A 20,018-nucleotide genomic window follows, 5' to 3' on the forward strand; every position below is an offset into this window, starting at 1 on the left:
TCCATTTAAAGTTATTATAAAATATTGGCTATAATCCTTATGCTGTACACTATGTCCTTGTAGCTTATTTATTTTGTGCATAATAGTTTGTACCTCTTAATCCCCTACCCCTTTCTTGCCCTTCCCCCCCTTCCTTCTCCCCACTGGTAACCAGTAGTTTGTTCTCTAGACCTGTGAGTCTGCTTCTTTTTTGTTACAATCACTAGTTTGTTGCATTTTTTAAGATTCCACATGTAAATGAGATCGTAGCGTATTTGTCTTTCTAGGTCCGACTTGTTTCAGTTAGCATAACACACTCCAAGTCCCTCCATGTTTCTGCAATTGGTAAAATTTCATACTTTTGCTTCCAGTAGCCAGAACATGTGGTTTTGCACAGAGGACTGTCCTGGAGCTACTGGAGCTCACTTGACCCACCCGAGAAAAGAGAGAAGCATGTGGGAATTTACTCTCCCCACCCACCCATATACACCCGGAGCGCCGTCCTTACCCAATACGTGACAGAGGGGACTGTGAAAGGTCAGCTGTCTTGCCTCCAGCCAGGACAACTCGGGGAGTGTATCTTACGCTCCAGAGTTACCCTGTGCGATCAGATTGAACTTACCCGCTGTTGGACTTTGAGATCACACCCTTACTTCTCTACCCATCGTCTGATTTCATCACTTCCTTCCATGTCTCCCTTGCTCATTTAGCCTTAATAAATCACTTGCACACAGCGTCTTCTCAGAAACCCAAACTCGGACAGATAGAGTCAGAAACCTAACCATGAAAACCACTGTAAACCATGTACAGGTGTATGGACTTTATCCGGAAGTGATGAGAAGACCCAGGAGAGTTTCAAGAGTCATGAGGGGCCTAGAAATTCAAGGATAGTAGTATTTTGAGCTCTTTACTCCCTTGGGTGACAGCTCAGCTTGCTTTTCCTGTGAATTTAGATAAAGATATAGCCAATCAGGCAGCTCAGAGCAGCTGCACTATGAATTTTCTAAAAAAAGGATAGGAGTTTATTTCTGATCTTAGCTTTCCTTAAGGATCTATTTATTATCCTCTCTAGATTTCTCTGCCTTCTTTGCACCTGCCACATCCCCCCTCAGAAGTCAGTAACTTTTTTCAAAGGCATTATTCTGCGATTTATGTGGCATAGTGCACGATGGCACCGATGGACACTTCTTGTTAATACCCTCAGCTGCTTTGCTTTATCACTGATGGGGCTAGTTTATGCTGACATTTATATGGGAAGTTAGACACTAAGCGGATACCTGCTCACTTGAGACTTTACATGTGCATAGTTTATTATGGCATGTATTATTAGCATCTAGTTCCAGATTCATGTATAATAATCATGCTCTTTCAATGTATGGAAGAGTAAGAAAGGCCACATGGTGAAGAACTCATAACTCAATCATGGAAGCTTCACATGTTAATCTGTGGTCACTGAGCTCCACAGAGATTCCTTGGCCCAAGCTATATTGCTGTTAATTGTACACTGACGTCTCTTAAACGAACTCAGTTGGGGTGAGTGAGTGCTATGGAAGACTCTTCACTCAGGGGCTCCCACAAGCCCGGTTTCAAAAGTAGGCAGGAAACAAAAAACGTGCGTGCAATTATGCTATTTGCAGAGTCTGGTTGACAAGTAGAAATGTGGAATTTTTCCCCTGAGATAAGTGTATTCTCTTGCTGAGGAAATCCTTTCTTAAATGGGCTTTGGGATATTTGCCCCAAGTCACAAATTTGTACACTTTGCTGAAAGCCGTGCACGTTATAAACTTGGTCAGCATCAGGAGCTCTATGGAACAGGAAGCCACCTACTGAGTTTTAAGTGGGAATATTTGCTCAGAAGATTTGAATAAAGGATGAGCTTAAATGAGGCATATGTGCACAATAAACAAATGTGAATATTGGAAATGTAGGTGCTTGGGGGAAATAAGAGGAATACATATCCCAGATTGTGAGTGATTCCCCCTATTTTTGCAGAGCTAGAGAAGACATGTCTGATAACATAGGGTTCATTTGGCAAGGACCGGGTCAAGCACTCCACTGGCCAGAGTGGTCACTCACTCCCAAAGATGAAACAGGGATGTTCCAGAGAACAGAAATACTTCACAGTACAGCAACCTTGTTGCTCAAAAGTTATGACCTCGAATTTTAGAGAGAACAAGCAGAGTGGCATTTTAGCTATAAAAAAAAAAAATCCCCCTGAAAGAAATGGAAAATTTGGTGCCAGGTTTCCTGTTCACAAGGCATGGCACTGGGCCTCTGTGACTTTTCCTTTCAAACAGAGTTGATCTCTTCTTAAATTTTTATATTTTAGGAAGATGCTACATACTTCATTTTAAAAGCAAATCTCAGAACGTTGGAGAAAATGTTACCTCCTTGTTCATATTCCATGACTTCTATAACTAAGGATTCAGCAGAGCCATCTCCCCATCCCCCAATATAAAGCCACTGTCTCCCTCCTAGAAATGAGAAGAGCAGCAGTGATACTGGAAGCAGGTGATGGCCAGGGATCTGAGTCAGGCACCAGGCCATAGCAAAGGAAATCTGAAGGCAGAGTAAGCAAACCGTGTGCATACAAAATCACTTCTTTATAGTTAATCTTCACTCACTTCCTCTTCAAGGCCCAGTATATCTAAGACTGCCAACCCTCAGTTACCAGAAAAGCTTAAAAATCAGTATTCCATTATCTGTGCATTGTACAGTGCAATATCACCAATGCTAATGCCATCTCTGTGGATACCCTGAAGCAATGTTTCAAATAAAGGACTAGTTTGATACAGAATGTGTAATGGCTCCATCATCAGTATGTCTTCAACTACTGTATGAGATACATACAGTTGACCCTTGAACAACGTGGGTTTGAACTATGTGGGTCCACTAATAAGCCAATTTTTTTTTCAATAAATACCTACCAGTACTATACAGTTTTCTCAGTGGTTGATTGAATCGACCCATCAGAACTGTGAACACGAGAGGGCTGACTGTAAATTTATACATGGATTTTCAGCTGCTGAGGGTAGGTGCCCCAACCCCGACACTGTTCAAGAGTCAACTGTCAATGATGTAAATCAGGAGCCATTAAGTCTAAGGTAGCTTTAATATTTCCCAACCCCCTACTCTGTGCTCTATATTTTACTGAGACCCTGGAGTAAGAAACAGGAAGAAGAAAAATCATGCTTGCTTATCTGACAAACTCAGAGAAAGCATGAGGGAAGAACTAGTAATAAAGAAGTTTTATATATAGATAACTCTTTTCCCAAGACATTTAGTGGTATTTCAAAGACATTTCTCTTTCTGCATCCATCTTCATTGAAAACAATTTTCAGTAGTTTTTCTTGGGAATTTATATATCTCACTGTAGGAAACATCAATTTTGAGCAGAGCAACTTAGAATATATTTTAATACTAATAAATGAAGACCTTAACATTAAACCTTCACACATTATTTAAGATAAATATTGCATAATTTCAGTTTTCAAATGAAGTTTTCTTTAGTATGGATTAAAATTTTTTACAATTTCATTTTAAGGAAGTGATAGGAAAAAAATTCTCAACAAACAGTTGAATGGGAATTATACAACCACAAGATTTATCCATCTTGGAAAAGTGCCTGAAAGAGAACATGGCAATTAAAAAAGAAGTTTTCCATCCAAGCATGAAATGTTGTCATATTCTGCTTAAAAAATATCTTCAGTTCAAGGTTAAAGGTCACTTGTTTAAGTCTATATTTGTCACTCAGCATTCAGGAATCATAAAGATTAAAACAGAAGGTAATTATCAGATCAGAGTATTTTGCTGTATTGACTCATGTCTTTTCTTTTGTCTTCAATGTTTGTTTTTCCAAAATGCCACTGTTTGCTTATTTATTCATGTAAATGAAGCAGGAGATAAATAGCCTGCAATAATATTCTAACTTGTAGAGTAATTCTCTTGTGGCATCAGAATGCTAATGTTGACCATGTATCAAAATGAAAGCCACATTTACTGAATGCCGGGGCCTTCCCACTCTAAGGAATATTGTCTTTATAGGAGCTCATTGTATTTTATGTATATTTAGTTTTCCCATCATCATCACTTCTTTTCATGGCAAATTTTTTTTTTAGATTTATGGATTTTACCAAGACCACATTTTCTGAAGTGTATTCCATAAAACACCAACTCCCCAGAATGTTAGTCATTTAAGGAATCTATGACCAGATAAGTATAGGAAAAGCCCCGGTGTAAAAAAAAAAAAAGTTTTAAAAATATTTATTTATTTGTATATTTTTACGGCAGGTTTTCTCAACATCGTTTAAGATGACAATGAATATCGAGACTCTCTTAGAGGATGTTTTGCAGAATTTCTGTTTTTATTTCATACTTTAAACCTTATATCTGAGAACATTTCATGAGACTAGTGTTTTGAGAAACATCTTTGGCCAGATGCTGAACTAAAGAAACAGGGTAACTGCTTTTCCTAGAAGCAGCTTTTGTGCCTGAATTTGTTACCTCTGAACCAAAAGCAAGACAAAAATTGTGAATGACTGATTTCTTCAGTAATCCCCTCATAAGTTTCCAGAGTCTTTCCAGAGAATAATGATCATCCTTGAAATATTGGGAGTTGAAATAAGGTATGAGCAACTGCAAAAGATTCTGGATAGAATTAATAATTTCTAAGAGACCAATTCTCTAGGAAGATTAGATGCATCCAAGCTCTTCTGTGGGTGAGTCAATAATTTACAAAAGGACATACCCAAAGATACTAACTTACACTATGAAGAGTAGGGACTGTCAAAGTTAGAAGTGACACAGAAACATCTTGGTCCAAGTCCTTTATTTTAGAGACGACAAGAATCAATCCCAGAGAGGTTCAACAGCTAAATGGCTTGCTCTAGGTCACAGGTGGCAACGCTGTAGTTAAAACCAGGCCTCATGAGTCTCAGTTTAGCTGTCTTTTTCTCTTGTGTGATGTCTCCCCACTTTATTTGGTAAGGCAGTATTGACACAGTATTTGGGGGAAAATATGTAAGGAAGATATGATTCTTCAGATTCAGGAGCAAAAATTTCTCATTCTAGTCCTGTAGTTCTTAAACTGTAGGGAGTAATGAATTTGTTAAAGTGAATGTTCCAAGATCCCATCAGTGATTCTGGAGAGGTAGAGCTGGAGAAATGTGGGGCCCAAGTATGTGCCTTCTTAACAGGACTCTCGGTTGGCTCTGAAGCAAGTGTTCTGAAAAGCATGGTCTGAGAAAGACATCTGTATGGTTGCTAATTTGGTTTAGCATTAAATCCTAAGTCCTTTGACTTGGCATACACTATACAGTGTTCAAGTACTAAAACCAGAGTTAATTCAAAGGAAAAAGTAGACTAGGAGAAATCCATTGTGAACACTGCAGTATATTTATAAATTATCCTGAATCACATCATCTAACTGGAGTTGTTACAGTGTGGTTTGCCAAATGTGTGTACCATTCACTTTTTAGAGACTTTAAGGTTCAAAGCAAAATAAACAGACCTCTTGTTTTCTGAATACATTTGGGCAGGGGAGTACAAAGAATGCTATTTCTAAGAGAAAGCCTGATAAAAGAAATCTCAGCTGCCTTGTTGGACATGAATTGGGTCTTTGAAATAAACATCTTGAAGTATTTAAATGTAAATAAATCAGAAGATAGATAGATTATATTACATTCTATGTACACTTGGGTTTTAAAAATGAAAGAAAAAGTATGTGGTAAAGCGGTTCTGAGGTTTCCCTAAAGTAGCAGTATTGCCACGATGAGGAGCTGTGTTTCATGTGCAGCAATCAAACCAACCAAGGTGTGGGAAACAAGCAGCTGGTCCTCAGATTCGCCATTTCCTCAAAACGTACACTACTCTGCTCCCGGGCTTCATGCTCTTCCAACCCCCACCCAACCTTCGCTTCTTCTAACGCTCCTTCTTCAGCTCTGTGTAGAACAGAAGAGCACGGAGGAGAGAATGTGTCTCAGAAATGTCCCAAAAGACTTGGCATCAAGTCTTGTGCTCAGATCTAAGCCCACAACACATCCCAGCATGGAGAGCCTGGAGGGGATTACTCTGGGGCAAGCGCAACAATATTAGCAAACAAATTAAATCAGATAGAAAGGAAACTGTGTTAATTATTTTCACATATTCCACATGGAGATCTCTCCCTCCTCCCTACCCCCACCCCCAACACACACCCCAGTCCATTGGTTGCACCTCTTTCATTGTCTGTTTAGGAAACAGAGGTATCACGTTACATTATCTTCCTCTCTCTTCTCTGCTTTTGGAGGTATCATTTATCTATTGAGATAATATGTCCAAATGATACCCATTTCTTACTTCCCTGCTGTCTGAAAATTGATAAAGGAAGGCTTACTAAACTGATCATCAGTTTTGGGGCTGTCTGCTCAACCACCTGAAGGTTGAGGGGTGACTTTGCTCACAAGGTGACTTTGTGCTGATTATCTTCCATTTTCTCCCCGGAAACACCCTCTTTTATGCTCTTTCCTGTTCCCTGAGAATATGACATTCTGGGTTTGCAACATTGAGCTCCTGTATCCTCCGATTTCTAGTTGGCTTTGGCCAATGAGAGGTTCCCACAAGAAAATGGACTGCAGGAGAGGGAGGTCAGAATATTTCCCGGCTTCCTTCGTGCAAGGATAGCACAGATGGACCCGGTTGCTCCATAGATCTCATCAGGTATCCTGTCTGTGGAGCCACTTTCTCTAGGTTCTGACAGCCCCTGCCTCCCTTGCATCTTCAGGTCTACAGTTGATAGTCCCAGAGTACTGCAGTCTGCCTTTAGGGACTGGTTTTTTCCCAGCCCTCCCACACCCTGTTGGAGCATGCCGTTTCTTTCCTGCAAAGATCCTGGATGATACAGCATTAAACTTACAAATTATATTCCAGTTTTTACTGAAGTGAGAACTGACATTTAAAAGCTTAAATATCTGTTTACCACTGTATACTTAGCAAGTAACATGGTGCCTAGCAATAGATATTGCTCACTACTTATTTATTAAAGGAATAAACAAAGGAACTGTGCACTTAGACTCCCATATAAAGATGTAAAACCTTTATCTATTATTTTTTGTGCTCGCATATCTGTTCCCTTGCCACAAATTTATTCTATTGCTTTGACAGCACTCAGGCAAGTGTATCTTATTTCTCCCTCCAGAAAATATGACCCACCCCCCCATTAGAAAAAATAAGAAGAAATAGAAAGCAAGACTTATCCAGTCCCATTCATAATTGCCTATTGAGGTTCCACATTTTGACTCAATCCAGGGTTTAATTTTTCCCTCTTGAATGGATATGTTAATAAACCAGAGCCAGCATTTGGTGTAGTCATGTTCATAGGGGAATGGTGGGTGCGTAAGCTGGGGCATGAGTCAGAGAGAGTGTCCAGTTTCACTCTTGTACTTGCCCCGTGACCACACTTGGTTTGCTAGCCAGACTAGACTCCAAAAGGGAGATCTAAGGACTTCATTCTTACACATCTTTCACACCAGTTAGAGACCTATTCCTTTTGCTCATGTCCTTCCTCTAGTGGACTTCACATGGCTAAAAGTGTCTGCAATCAGTCACAAGTGTTCAGAGTAGCCCTCTCAAGAAAGAAGTCAATGAGAAAATGCCGCATGCTGCAGTCAGGACAGCCTCTCAGGTGTTAACTCCAAGGAGAAGCCAGAATGCTTCCAAAGACTTTGTTGTGAGGCTTAATCAGCTATATTTTCATTTTTAAAATCCTTTTCCGAACGTGTCTTATCCAACACACCAAGAAAAATACCTAACACCACTAAGAACAAGCTAATAACTATTTTTCTCACTCTAAGCCTGATTGCCCCAATTGCCCCAACTGGCCACGTTATAATGTCCAGTCATTAAGTACTGAGATACCCTGATATCTATGCCATTATTTTTTAAAAAATAAAGTTTCAGAGTATCAGCAAAAGTGGACTGAATTGTTCTTCAGGGTGGGGAGTAACAGCAAGCACTTTAGAATTCAGGATAAAATGTTCAGTCTCTTTCAATAATGAAAATTAGGGATGTGAAGTCACCCAGAATCAACTAAGGAGCAATACATTCTCAAAAACTAAATTATGGGCTTCCATTTCCAGTGCTCTTAACCTGCCATGTTGTAGAGACTAAATGTTCTCTTTAAAATACGTATTTTAAAATAGGAAATCAGTTCAGCAGGTTTGTGCAGTGACCCTTGCAACTGCAGTTAAGTGGACAAGAAAATACATTAGAAATAAGTCATATGTCTTCCATTAAGTTTAGGGTCCTTCTTTCTAGGACCAAACGAAATTGATTCTATGTCTTTTACTTGGTTCGTTTTTAAAAATGAGTCTAAGAAGATAATCAGGAATGGGATTTGAATGGATAAAGATAATTCCTTCCCACAAATGTCTCCCTCTTTGTTTCATATTTACGGATATGAAATACCCCTTCAAGTTGGAAATCTTCCCACTGAACTAATAAAAGGAGAACCAGCTGAGACACATGACATCTACATCCTGCTTACTGCGGTAGGACTCTAAGATGCTATAACTTCTTTGACTTGTTTTTTTTTTCCATTAAAAAAAAATCAATTATAAGGACCCAGTCACCATGAAGGGTAAGCTTTGAGAATACGTAGTCGGGGTCAGTTATAAAAGAGAAATGGGAGACTAGTAATAATTCAAATTGTTTCTAATAATTTTAGTATAGTTGAAAGCAAGTCATTCAGAAGTATTTCATTTGATGCCCAGAACAGCCCAAATGAGGTGGGCAAAGTCAGAAGAAAACCTGAGTCATGGAGAGGTGAAGACATCTTTTCTCAAAAGTAGCTGAACCAGGACGTGAATCTGGGTTTTCTGGATCCAAGTACAGGGCCCCTCCCACTTTACTACCACCATGGAATGGAAGATGTATTCCACTAAATGAACTTATCCTTTGGAATGCACTTTGCCAGAATGTGTTAGAATGCTGTAGATGCCTCCTTCTTGACGTTACCTCAAATCCCTGAAATAAATTGTGACACAGCCAGTGGATTTTGGATGTTCAACAATCTGCATCAACATCATCCCTGAACAAAACTGTCATATATAGATTTCTCTTTGTTACACCCGGCCTTTCCTTTCAATAACCATTTTCCCCCTTTTATCTCCTATTGTCTTGTTCTAAAATGACTGTACCCTTTGAGGTGCCTGAAAGGTTTTGCTACTTTCTGCACTCAAGTCAAATACGTCTGAAAAAAAAATTCTTCTGATACTTGCAAGCATTCTACTCCTTTTCTCAGAATCCATAGTAGTATCCGATGCCCACATCTACCAGGGTGATCAAAGAAATGATCAAGCTAGGGCTGCATTATCACCAACTGGGAGTATCACTCTTTCCAAGTGTCCCTGCTGGACATCTGTGCTCAAGTCACCGCCTGCAGGGCTTGGTAAGCACAATATGTGAGCTTCAGCTCCACTTGGCTACATATAAGAAAATTTCCAAGGGGAGAAACCTGAAGACCTCTAGTTTTTTGGGAAGTGGATCTGTTTCTTACTTATATCCGAAACAGCTTTTGAACTGATAACTCTGGAAAATAAAGGAAACCATATTGCATGCAAATGTAGGTTTTAATGTCACACATCACACTTTCAAATTTAGGTCTCCAGACATGGGAAAAAAATCAGTGTGCAGGGCATGCCCAAAGAAGTGGAGTGAATAATTATCTCCTGGCATTATCTATTCCAGATCTTATCCCAAAATGAATGTTCTGGTGAAATGTATTTATTCACATTGAGATGAAACTTAGGATATAACTTTAAGTTAATTTTATTTTCAAAGAAAATTTCATTAAAATTGATAAAGGTTTTGTTTCAAAGAGAGAATCAGAACTAATGCATTTTGCCTAGGTTTGAACATTTCATTTGGCTTCTTTAAAAGCTTAATGTTTAAAGTGGCATTTTCAAGATACAGTAATACTGACAAAGGAATATCTGTTAGGATGATGGAATAACACTGTGATAAATCAACTGACAATGAGACAAATCACCCAAGTGGGAAAAGAAGCTTCTCTGTTGACATAGAATCAGCATTTACCATGGTTTCAAAAACAGGTGATTGTGAATGGATAGAGCTTGTGTTTTTATCTGAACTGGGGATTTTGAAAACTTATGTTTTGACGAGATCTGACCCAAGTCTCTATGGATCTCATAGATAGAATGCAATTGACAACTCTGACTCATGACTTTGTTTATACACTTGTGCTTCAGCGCATCAGAAAAGCTATTTTTTTCCTATAGTTTCTAAGAATGGCTCTCAGTTACAGAGTCTAAGTCTGAATCATTTCTGGTTCCCTTTTCTAACTTACATCCATCTACCTTCTTGTATATATGCCCATTATGACATCTTTCTGAGCCCACCAGGGTTATGGAGTAGACAGGAAATATTTTACTGACTGGAAAGTATGCAGGAAAAATTCCTTCCAATAAGAAAAATTATGCATATACATTTCTTTTCCCTTGCCAACACATGGCAGCAAGGAAAACAAAAGTGTGCTAATATTTAATAAGACTTCTAGAAAAGCCATTCCCTTTATCACAACAGCCCGTATTTGGCTCTTTTATTCTTGTGGTCAAAATTTGCCCTTTTGTCTTCTTATTAATCACCATTATTATTATTTTCAACATCATTGTCATCATCATCAGCATGTTTATTATTCTAATTTGTTTTTTGGCATTTACAGGGAGCCTATCACTATTTCAGATACAGTCACATATCCTAATCACCCTTTGTTTCTACCTACTATATAAAATTTCTCATTGATACATTGCTAATAAACTGCAGTAAGAACTGTAGTCTTCCTAGCCGCTTTGCTGTTACAAGTTTCCTATTATCTTTCTTTTATTTCTCTCCTCAGCTCAGCTAAAAATCATCTTTGCTAGCCACTATGACCACTGGATGGTCCCTCAAAAGTTCCCATCCCTTCCCAATATCTTGTAATAACCTATAATAAAATATAATCTGCAAAAAACCCCTAAATAACTGTGCCGTACGCCTGAAACTAACACAATATTGTAAATCAGCTATACTTCAATTTTAAAAAATGTTCCCACCCTCAAGTTCTACTACAATTGGAAAATTGGAATTTTGGAAGCAATAATCTTCATAACTGACCTGCATTTTCCTTTCTTTCTTGGTCCTTATTTCCTCATTCTGGAGAAAAGGATGACCTCTTTGTGTATATATATATTTTATATATTATAAATATATAAAGTAATGTACCTCCCTTCCCTTTCAGATTTAGTGTGGGAGTGGGTTGATAAAACATAAATATGCGAAGGAACTGTTTAAGACATATAAAGTTCCATGGGAACATCAAGGAGGGAAAATCATTTTAGTCTGAAATAATAGGGAATGTTTTACATCCAGAAAAAGCCAAGATTCTCACTGTTAAGATAATTGTGGAGCTGTTAGGTAATTGATCTGATATAAATGGTCTATGGAGTTAAAATTCATGAAAGAGTATCAGGGTTCATTGAAGTGGGGAGTTAAAGGGAGAGGGAGACAGAAGTCAGTAAAGTTCATTCATGTTAGAGTCTTAAATTATATTCACCCATTTCCCCTTTATAAGTCTTTAAAATGTACTGTACTCAGGTCTTTAAGTACTGGGTAGATCTCAAAAACATGGCCATGCTTTGCTATACTTGATATTCTCCTCATTTATTCATTCTTTAGAATTGTGAGAAATGTGATTTCCAAAGGGTGACATCCCCAGAAGAATCAGAAAAAAAGCTATGTGTGGAAATTATTGTTCTTCCTATGTGGTCACTTAAAGTAGCAATGGCAACATGGGTGTTTATTTTATTACTCTTTGCAGTTTTCTTCCTTTTTAATTATTTCTATGAAATGATGAATAATGGCTACTATTAAACAAGATGCTCATAAACTTGAAACAATTTTCCATCTCTGGACCTTCTCTATGAAGCTTTCCATAAATAGCTTAATAGGAAATCATTTCTACTTTTGTTGGAAACCTGTAGTGTTTTATCCGTACTTCCTAATGTTAGTTAACTATTAACTACTTAATTATTTCTATCAAATATTATATACTATTATATAAGAATTTATGTAACATCTCTCTCCACTGAAATTTTTGGTGGTAGCACCCAGATCTGTTTCATCTCTGAAGTTTTCAAAGCATGTGGTAGTTAGTGTTTTGCATGTAGTTCAGACTCAAAAGTTATTGAATGAATGGCTCAGTGAATAAATGTGCAAGTGAGCAGTCCCATTGAAAGCTGATTCTCGGCTTGTTACTCATAGGATTTTATTTCAAATATTGACTTCCAAAGCAACGACCACAGAATTAATATGAAATGGGATAAGTAGGAAAATGGTTTTCAGGAAAATCGACCTTTGAACTTAGTTCTATTGTCCCTTTTGGAAATACTCTATAAATCAAAAACACTTGGTTTGTCAAAATTCTGACGTTTCTTTATAAAATGTGCTCTTAGCTGGGTATATTCAGAGGTGCAGCATTTAAAGAAGAAATGAATTTAGAATTTGGTTTTCATGCTCATATTTGCCAATAATAAAAATTAATCAAAACTCAAGGAAAGCAATCCAATTAAATAGCTAATAAGCAAAACCAAAGCAATGCATGAATTATGACATAACACCTAGAATATTACAGGTTTATCCTTTTATAAAATGTCATAAACACTTCACAATACATGATTTTAAATTAAATTATGAGATAAAATGCACTTATTTAAAATATGTATTTAAAAATTAAAACATCAAAAACAATTCAATTAGTCATAATTGGTTCTTTCCTATTACAATGTTTTTCTGATTCAGAATAAAAATAAATCAAATAGATAAAAAGTAGTTTCTACAGACTATTAATTACACTTTTGTAGTGTTAAACAAATAAAAGCACCAAACTTTCTGGTTTGTTTCTAATCCAGCCTGTTTGATATGTGCACTTTACAATTCTATGATCTTCTTTGTTAATTTCAGATAAATAATTCCAAATAAACTATTAGAATATTTAAGCAAGAAGAAACCAAAAATTTGTAATATATTCAATTAGAGCCTTTTCTCACAATATTTGAAAATGAGAGAGGCCTGAAAATTTATAAAATGGCATGTTATATATTGAGATTTAAACTTCATTTTGGGAGTAGATATTTAAAGCCCAAACCAAAGATTTTGGTGTAACCATTCATACAAATCCAGTCAATCATTTGCTCTTGTATTCATTACTAGTCACACTCCCACTTAAGATAACATAGGGAATGTGGCAATAATCTCAGACATTAGTTTTCTTTGTGGAACGTAAACAAATGAGGAAAGTTTTTCAAAGTGGCAAGCAACCTCTAAAATTTAAGCTATCAAATCAACTAGTTCAAAAGAATGGCAAAATGAAATGAATGCTGTGCCTGCTGTTTCCATTTTATAGTAAAAAGCCCTGAAAACTTTTTTTCGGAGTATTCAAACATCTAGATTTCCCACAGGCTTAATTAATGTAAGTTTAAGTGGAACCTACCTTTAAAATTTGGCCTGATTCTTGCATCATATCCTGATGTCCTTCCCATTAATTTGTCCAAGAAATCTGAAGGAGATAGGGTCTGTGAAGGTTGTTTTCCAGACCGGGAGTCATGGTCTTTGCAGAAAGCCGCCCTAAACACATCATTAACTCTTTTAGCAACAATTCCATTCTTATCACCTGAAAACTAATGCTCACAGAATGTTTTGCATCATGTTTTGGAAATATGTTTGATATGTTAGTAAGAAGAAAAAGAAAATTTTAAACTCTTTGGTCAACTTCTGAACTTGTACATGGTCTAAAATTAACTTTGAGTGATGAGAGGTATAAATCCTGAGTCATATCTCCTATGTTACCAAACTTTGCCGTAAGATGTTTAAGATGATACAACATGCATAGCTTTAGGTTGTAGATTTTATGGATATGTAGTTAAAGCTATTTCTTTCTAGAGTCGTCAGAGAAATGAAGATTATAATTTCTAAAATTTATGTGATTGTCTTAAAATTATTTCCCCATGACTTTCAAAATAATCTTCCAACATTTCAGTCCTTAATATAAGTCCTCTACTTTTTATAAGAAATATATAAGATGGGCAGAACAAAGTAAACCATGAACTAATTATCCCATTACTTACTATCTCACCTGCTAGATTCTGTTCCAGCTATCAGCTATTAATAATTTTCAATGTATTGTCTAAAAGAAAATTTTCACTTGGAAATTTAACTTCATTCCAAAATAGGTCAACAATGAGCATGGCTGTACATCTCTTACTTTATCAGTTGTTATTTATATATTAGCAATTAAATTGTTGACTGTCCAATAAAGTATTCATGAATAAGAACTTCTAAATCATTTTGTCTTTTGCATTATCAAAGCCACTAAATGATAATTGGAAAGTTTCTCAGATTTTCATTTTCCCTAAAGAGCTTATAAAAAAGAGTATTTGGTTTGTAATGAAATGAATTCTTTCATAATACATAGTGGTTCACTGAACGTTGATTTCTTCCTTAAAATATATTTTTTACAAGCTTTGTTTTCAATAGTTTAACAAATAATCTTGTTAATTCTTAGCACTAATAAAATACTACATTCTCGCCTGTTTTTCAAAGAAGTAATATAAACTGTAAGTGCAAAAGATGATATAAACATTTGGGAAGAGTTAAAAATTGTTACAGTCAGCTAGAAATACTCACATTCCCATATGCAGATTCATCTGATTAATCAAGTATTATTTGATTATGATGGTGATGATGGTGGTGATGAAGATGATGATGATGATTCTAATAAAACCCAGCCTACAGTTTTTCTTAATCATAGTAGGAGGTGTGAACCTGAAAGGAACATAGTGGGTTTTCCCAGTACTCATAGCAGTATTGCTATATGTTCCATTTCTCTTGGTTCTGTGAAAAAATACCATAAAATTTGGTGAAAATTAAATGAAGAGTCCTACACTTTGTTGTATAAACATCTATCTCTATCCTGTCTTAGAACCTCTTAGCCATTAGAATGGCTATTTCACTTACTGGTAATAATCTGATATTTTGAGATATCAATTGATTAGACAGTTTGAAATTAAGTAGAAAATGCAAGCATGCAAATAATGATTTCTCACTTATTTTAATTATGCATAGTCCATTTCTCATGCATGCAGAAATACAAAGATGGCATATTCAGTTTTGATAGTCAATCAGTTTCCAAATATATTGAACAGTAGAATAGTGGTAAAATGAGATTTTAAATGTTTTTGATGTTTCAAGAAATTTCTTGAATTGTAGTTCTCATAGTATGTATCCAGTTGCTGAAATACAATAGAAGTCCCAAGTTGGCTAAGAATTTGGGTTCTTTTATATTTTATATGAAATGAGCGTGCTCCTGGCAAATTAACTCAATCACTTCCACCATATGAAAAAAATAATTGCATTCAATAACCCCTTTAAATGACTTACAGAAGAATTTTAAGGCAAAAAGAAATCATCATTATATGGAAATGTAAAGAGCATGCAACTCATCAGAGTATCTTAATATCACATTGGCTGTGAAAATGTGTTGAAATGCATAGAGTGGGGTTATGCATCATAAAACTTGCCTTTGTGAAAATTTACCACCTTCCCACCATAATTAAGCTTTTTAAAAGAACAAAAGAGATCTAACTCTCCTTTATAAAATTAAAATAATATGGTCCAGGGCATAGAAAAATAGATAAAAATTGCATGACACATTCTCTTTCAAACAGTTTTCATGTGGAAAATATCGGCATGCAAAGTCGTTTCACCTACCTGAAGTGGTTTGTCTCTAAGAAAAATGCAAACAAGGCTGTCAAAATGTTCACTAGCTGCCGGTTCATTCCTGTATCTGTGATGCTTGTGGAAAATATTCCCGAAATGATTCCAGAAAGAAGCTAGGACAAAGTATCTATTTATTGTCCAGACTCAAAATCTGGCAGGAATCTAGTTTCCTTGAAAATCAAAAAGAGATTTGGGTTTGTACAGTTTGCTGAGAAAAAACAAAAAGTGCCAGTACTAGGCATCATGGTCAGGTCAAACCGGGGCTTAGGACCATCAGTGAACCCACGGAAGACAAAGCCTTAGAACTGATGGATCCCCCAGCTGCTTTTCCTGAATAATAAAAATGCTGCTACCTTAATCGCATCACCATGCAAAGGGGGCTGGTGACAATGCCATGCTGGAAGTCGGGTTGCTGTGGCTTTTGTTTTATGTCCTTTCTATTTAGCAAATCCCTTTTCTCTAGAAAATGTTCTCTTTTTAAAAGAAGTTGTAAATGAAGGAGAAGAAAGGACTCTGCACGCTGGAGTGGGTAGGGAGAAGAGGGCAAAATTGCTGAGATCCTGTGCTGGAATGAGGGCTACAGAAAGAGACGGAGACGTGATCTTACCCAGCCTATAAATTTCAGCACTCGGACAGCTCCTAGCTCTGAAGTGCGCATGTTTCCTTTTTCAGTCGCTTGGGGCGGGGGTCGGGGAGAGGCATTCCAGAGGGGACATTCCTGCCATTCAAAGGCAAAGAGTGACGGGCTGTTCAGCGAAGGGGTGCTGAAGGGGGTGCGATGATGACCAAGGAAGGGTAGACGGAAAGGGTGAAAGAGGCTAGGGTCTGAGCTCCTGGAAATGCGAGTCTGTCGGTGAGTGGGCGGGACGGGAGTTTGAAGCAGAAAAGAGAAGGGAATAAGGTCTAGGCGTGGGAAAAGAAAATTTGGGGAAGCAGAGAACAGCATCTAGAGTACCGAAATTATAATAGGGGAGTGGGTAGTCTACTCCTTGTCAGTGGAACCTGGAGGCAAAAAGAGGAATCCTCTGCTGAAGGGGAGGGGACATTTCCCTGGCATAGAGAAGCCCATGTGCAGAAAATGGCACATGAAAATCGATAATTTAATTTAGAAGCCGTTTATACCTTCCTCACCCTTTGAGTGTTTTCGTTTGATTTTAGCTGCCTGTTCTCAAAGGATCTCTCTACCTCTTTACTAGGGAAAGCCCCTTCGCTGAGCTTTCATCAGTGACTCGAAATCCTTGGGCATCCTCTTCAAGTCACGAATTTGTAGAGGAGGAAAAATACAATGGGCCAGCAGGGGGCAGTAGCAATCTTTTCCTGCCCTGGTTAAAGGTTAGAGTAGAGCTCCGAGTAAGAGCTGGAGCAAGGAAGGGTGAGACTGCAGGTTGAATTTCATCTGCCCATGCCAGATATTAATCACCAGGGAGGGTCAGGTAATAAAGTGTAAATGTTCTTCTCCTAAATTGCTAAAGAGACAGAAAATAGTAGAAGTTTACAAATCCTGTACAAAAGCATGACAGATAACCTTGCTATTTCAAATTAAACTTACAATTATGATTATTAATAAAAAAAGAGGAATGGTAAATAGTTCAATGTAAGTAATTATCGGCTTCTGGCAAAGGGAAATGAAAAATGCATCTTCTGCCATGAGCTGGGTGAGTAACCTATTTTTTGTCTGTAAAATGTACCTTGTTCATCACCTTGGCATTCTATTGCAGGTCTTAATTTTAAAACAAAAGAAAATGATTAATTTTTAGTCCATAAATGACTAATATGCCCTTGGATCAGTTTAAATATCATAGCAGAGTAGTAATAACAAAGTATTATATATTTTTAAAAAGTAGATTCTGAGGAAAAATGGAAGCTCTTTTTTACCTTTTAATGTTAAAATAATCACCTGAAGATCTTGTTGAAATGCAGATTCTGATCTAGTAGGTCTGAGATGGTGCTTGAGATTGTGCATTTCTAACAAGTTCCTAACTGAGTTGATGTTGCTAATCCACTGATGACACTTTGAGCAGCAGTGGTCTGTATGCCCTTTTATCAGATTTCTGTCTAACCAAGACAGTAAGAACATAGGACCTTTCTTTAGATGAAAAGCAGCAGTGCCCAAGCATTCTGCTTATATACAAAATCAGTTCTTTGGATGTGTTCTCTTAACTCTCAAAGCCCAGAAAAAGTGACTCAATTTAAAAGGAAAACAGTATAGTATAGTGTGAGACATCCCTGGACTGCAACTTCAAATCTGTTCACTTCCAAATTTATCCACATGGAAACTAGACCCTACAGTCCTGACACAAAAAATAAAATCAATATCTGGAAATATGTTTCTTCAATTGGTGCTATGGAAAAATCATTCAAGATTCTTTTGTGCTCAAGAGTCTCTCCAAAAAAGATAATATATATGTAAAAGTATATAAAAATGGTTTGTCCTAAAATTTTTTTAGGTTGTAATGATGCTTAAATTAATATAGTCTTTGCAAATCATTTCTTTCAACAGCAGAGTCTTGTTATTAACCAGGAGTAGGGTGAGTAGGAAAACCTGTGACAAAGGGAGACTCTGGCTAGCAGCATGAAATCACAGCACTTATTATTTTAGAGTTGGAAGGAACTTTGGAGAGGATCTAGCCTAACCTCCCCATCTCCCCTCAATTTGGATTCCATCTCTGTCAGTCTACAGAAACAGCTCTCACTAAGTCTGCCAATGTAAGGCCAAAGGATATTTTTCTGTTGTCATCTTACTTGACATTTCCATGGCACTTAACATCAGCGATCTTTTTTCCCCTTTTTTGGTAAATTTATTTTTATTTTATTGTGTAAGAACACTTAATTTGAAGTCTACTCTCAATAGATTTTTAAGTGTAAAATACAATGTTAACTATAGGCTTGATATTGTAGAGTGCATCTCTAGAAATTAATCATCTTGTATCACTGAAATTATACCCACTGATTAGCAACTCCTCATTTTCCCATCTCCTCTGTCCCTAGGAGCCACCATTCCGCTCTCTTGAAGCACCTTCTTCTGTTGTCCCTGTGACACAATACACTCTGGCTTGCCTCCTAGCATGTCCCCTTGGCAGGCATATCTTCCTTTACCTGGCTTATAAAAGTTGGGTTTTCTAAAGTCTGTATTCTAGGCCCTCTCATCTTCTCACACTATATTCTCTTAGTTTTATACACATCTCTAACTGGCATTTTCCTTTTATGCAGATGACACACAAATATATTTCTTTCCAATGCTTCCTAAACACTTCCTGTTGAATGGTCTCAAAAGCCCCACAAAGTCCACATGTCAAAACCAGCTTTTACGGCTTACTTCAAATCCTGTTTCTATTCTACTGTGCCCTGTTTCACTGTCACCAACCAGAAGCCAAGGCATCATCTCTAAGACTCCCTGTCTGTCACCTGCCATATTCAGTTCTTTACTGAGCCCTGTTGATTTTCTCTCTCAAATATTTCCCAAATCTGTCCACTTCTCTCCCTCTCAACCTCCCCAGCCGTAGTTGAGCTATCCTCATCTCTTGCTTGTATTGTAGCAATAGTTACCTTACTGCTCTACCTGGAACAATAGCAGATGCTCCTTCACCTCATCCTTACACCGCAGCCAGAATGATTGTCCAAAAAACAAAATCTGATTATGTCATGCCTTCTAATTAACACGATGACTCTCTACTGATCTTTGGGTAGGACAAGAAAACTACTTAACATGACCTAAAGGTTCCACATGGTCTGGCCCATGCCTACATTGTCCTTCATCTCATTCCTTGCCCTCTAGCCGTATTGGTCTTTTTTCAGTCCTTTGTGTTTTCCATATTGCTTAATCTCAGAGAGTGCTCATGCCTCCCATTTTTTCTTGTTAACATGAGCTTATTTTTCAAATCTCTGCTTAAGTATTATTTCCTTAAGAAAGACTTCCCTGACCTGCATGACTCTATCAACTCTCCCTATTACAGGCTCCCTTAGTATTCAGCACCTTTGATTCAAAGAACTTGTCACTGTTGCATGTATACATGTGTGTGATTAATTGCTTAGATAAGGAGCTTTGTAATGAACAGAGACAGCATCTGTTTTTGTCCACCATTGTATATCCATACATTCAATTTTAATGACAGTAATCATAATGGTATTGATGGTGAGGTGATTAGAATGCAGTTTTTAAAATGCACTCAGAAGTGCTGCTTAAATAAAACTATATACTGAAATATGTTTATTTCTGTCAAAAATTACTTGTT

At 37.2% G+C, this 20,018-nt stretch overlaps 1 protein-coding gene and 1 long non-coding RNA gene across 3 annotated transcripts in view; one reads left to right on the top strand and one right to left on the bottom strand.

Annotated features, from left to right (window-relative positions):
* The window catches only part of GLRA2 (glycine receptor alpha 2), a 174,414-nt gene extending 157,806 nt beyond the window's left edge, over positions 1-16,608 (bottom strand). For both annotated transcript variants that reach the window (XM_064482552.1, XM_064482551.1), the window contains exons 1-2: positions 15,778-16,608; positions 13,502-13,635 (exon numbers count right to left, since the gene is read on the bottom strand). In XM_064482552.1, coding sequence (XP_064338622.1) covers positions 13,502-13,635; positions 15,778-15,845 — 202 coding nt within the window. In that variant the 5' untranslated portion in view covers positions 15,846-16,608. The remainder of the gene's footprint in view (positions 1-13,501; positions 13,636-15,777) is intronic.
* LOC135320082 (uncharacterized) overlaps positions 1-20,018 on the top strand; it is a 375,701-nt gene that overhangs the window by 144,459 nt on the left and 211,224 nt on the right. The window lies entirely within an intron of this gene.

Source organism: Camelus dromedarius, chromosome X, assembly GCF_036321535.1.
Source record: "Camelus dromedarius isolate mCamDro1 chromosome X, mCamDro1.pat, whole genome shotgun sequence".
Classification (NCBI taxonomy): domain Eukaryota; kingdom Metazoa; phylum Chordata; class Mammalia; order Artiodactyla; family Camelidae; genus Camelus; species Camelus dromedarius.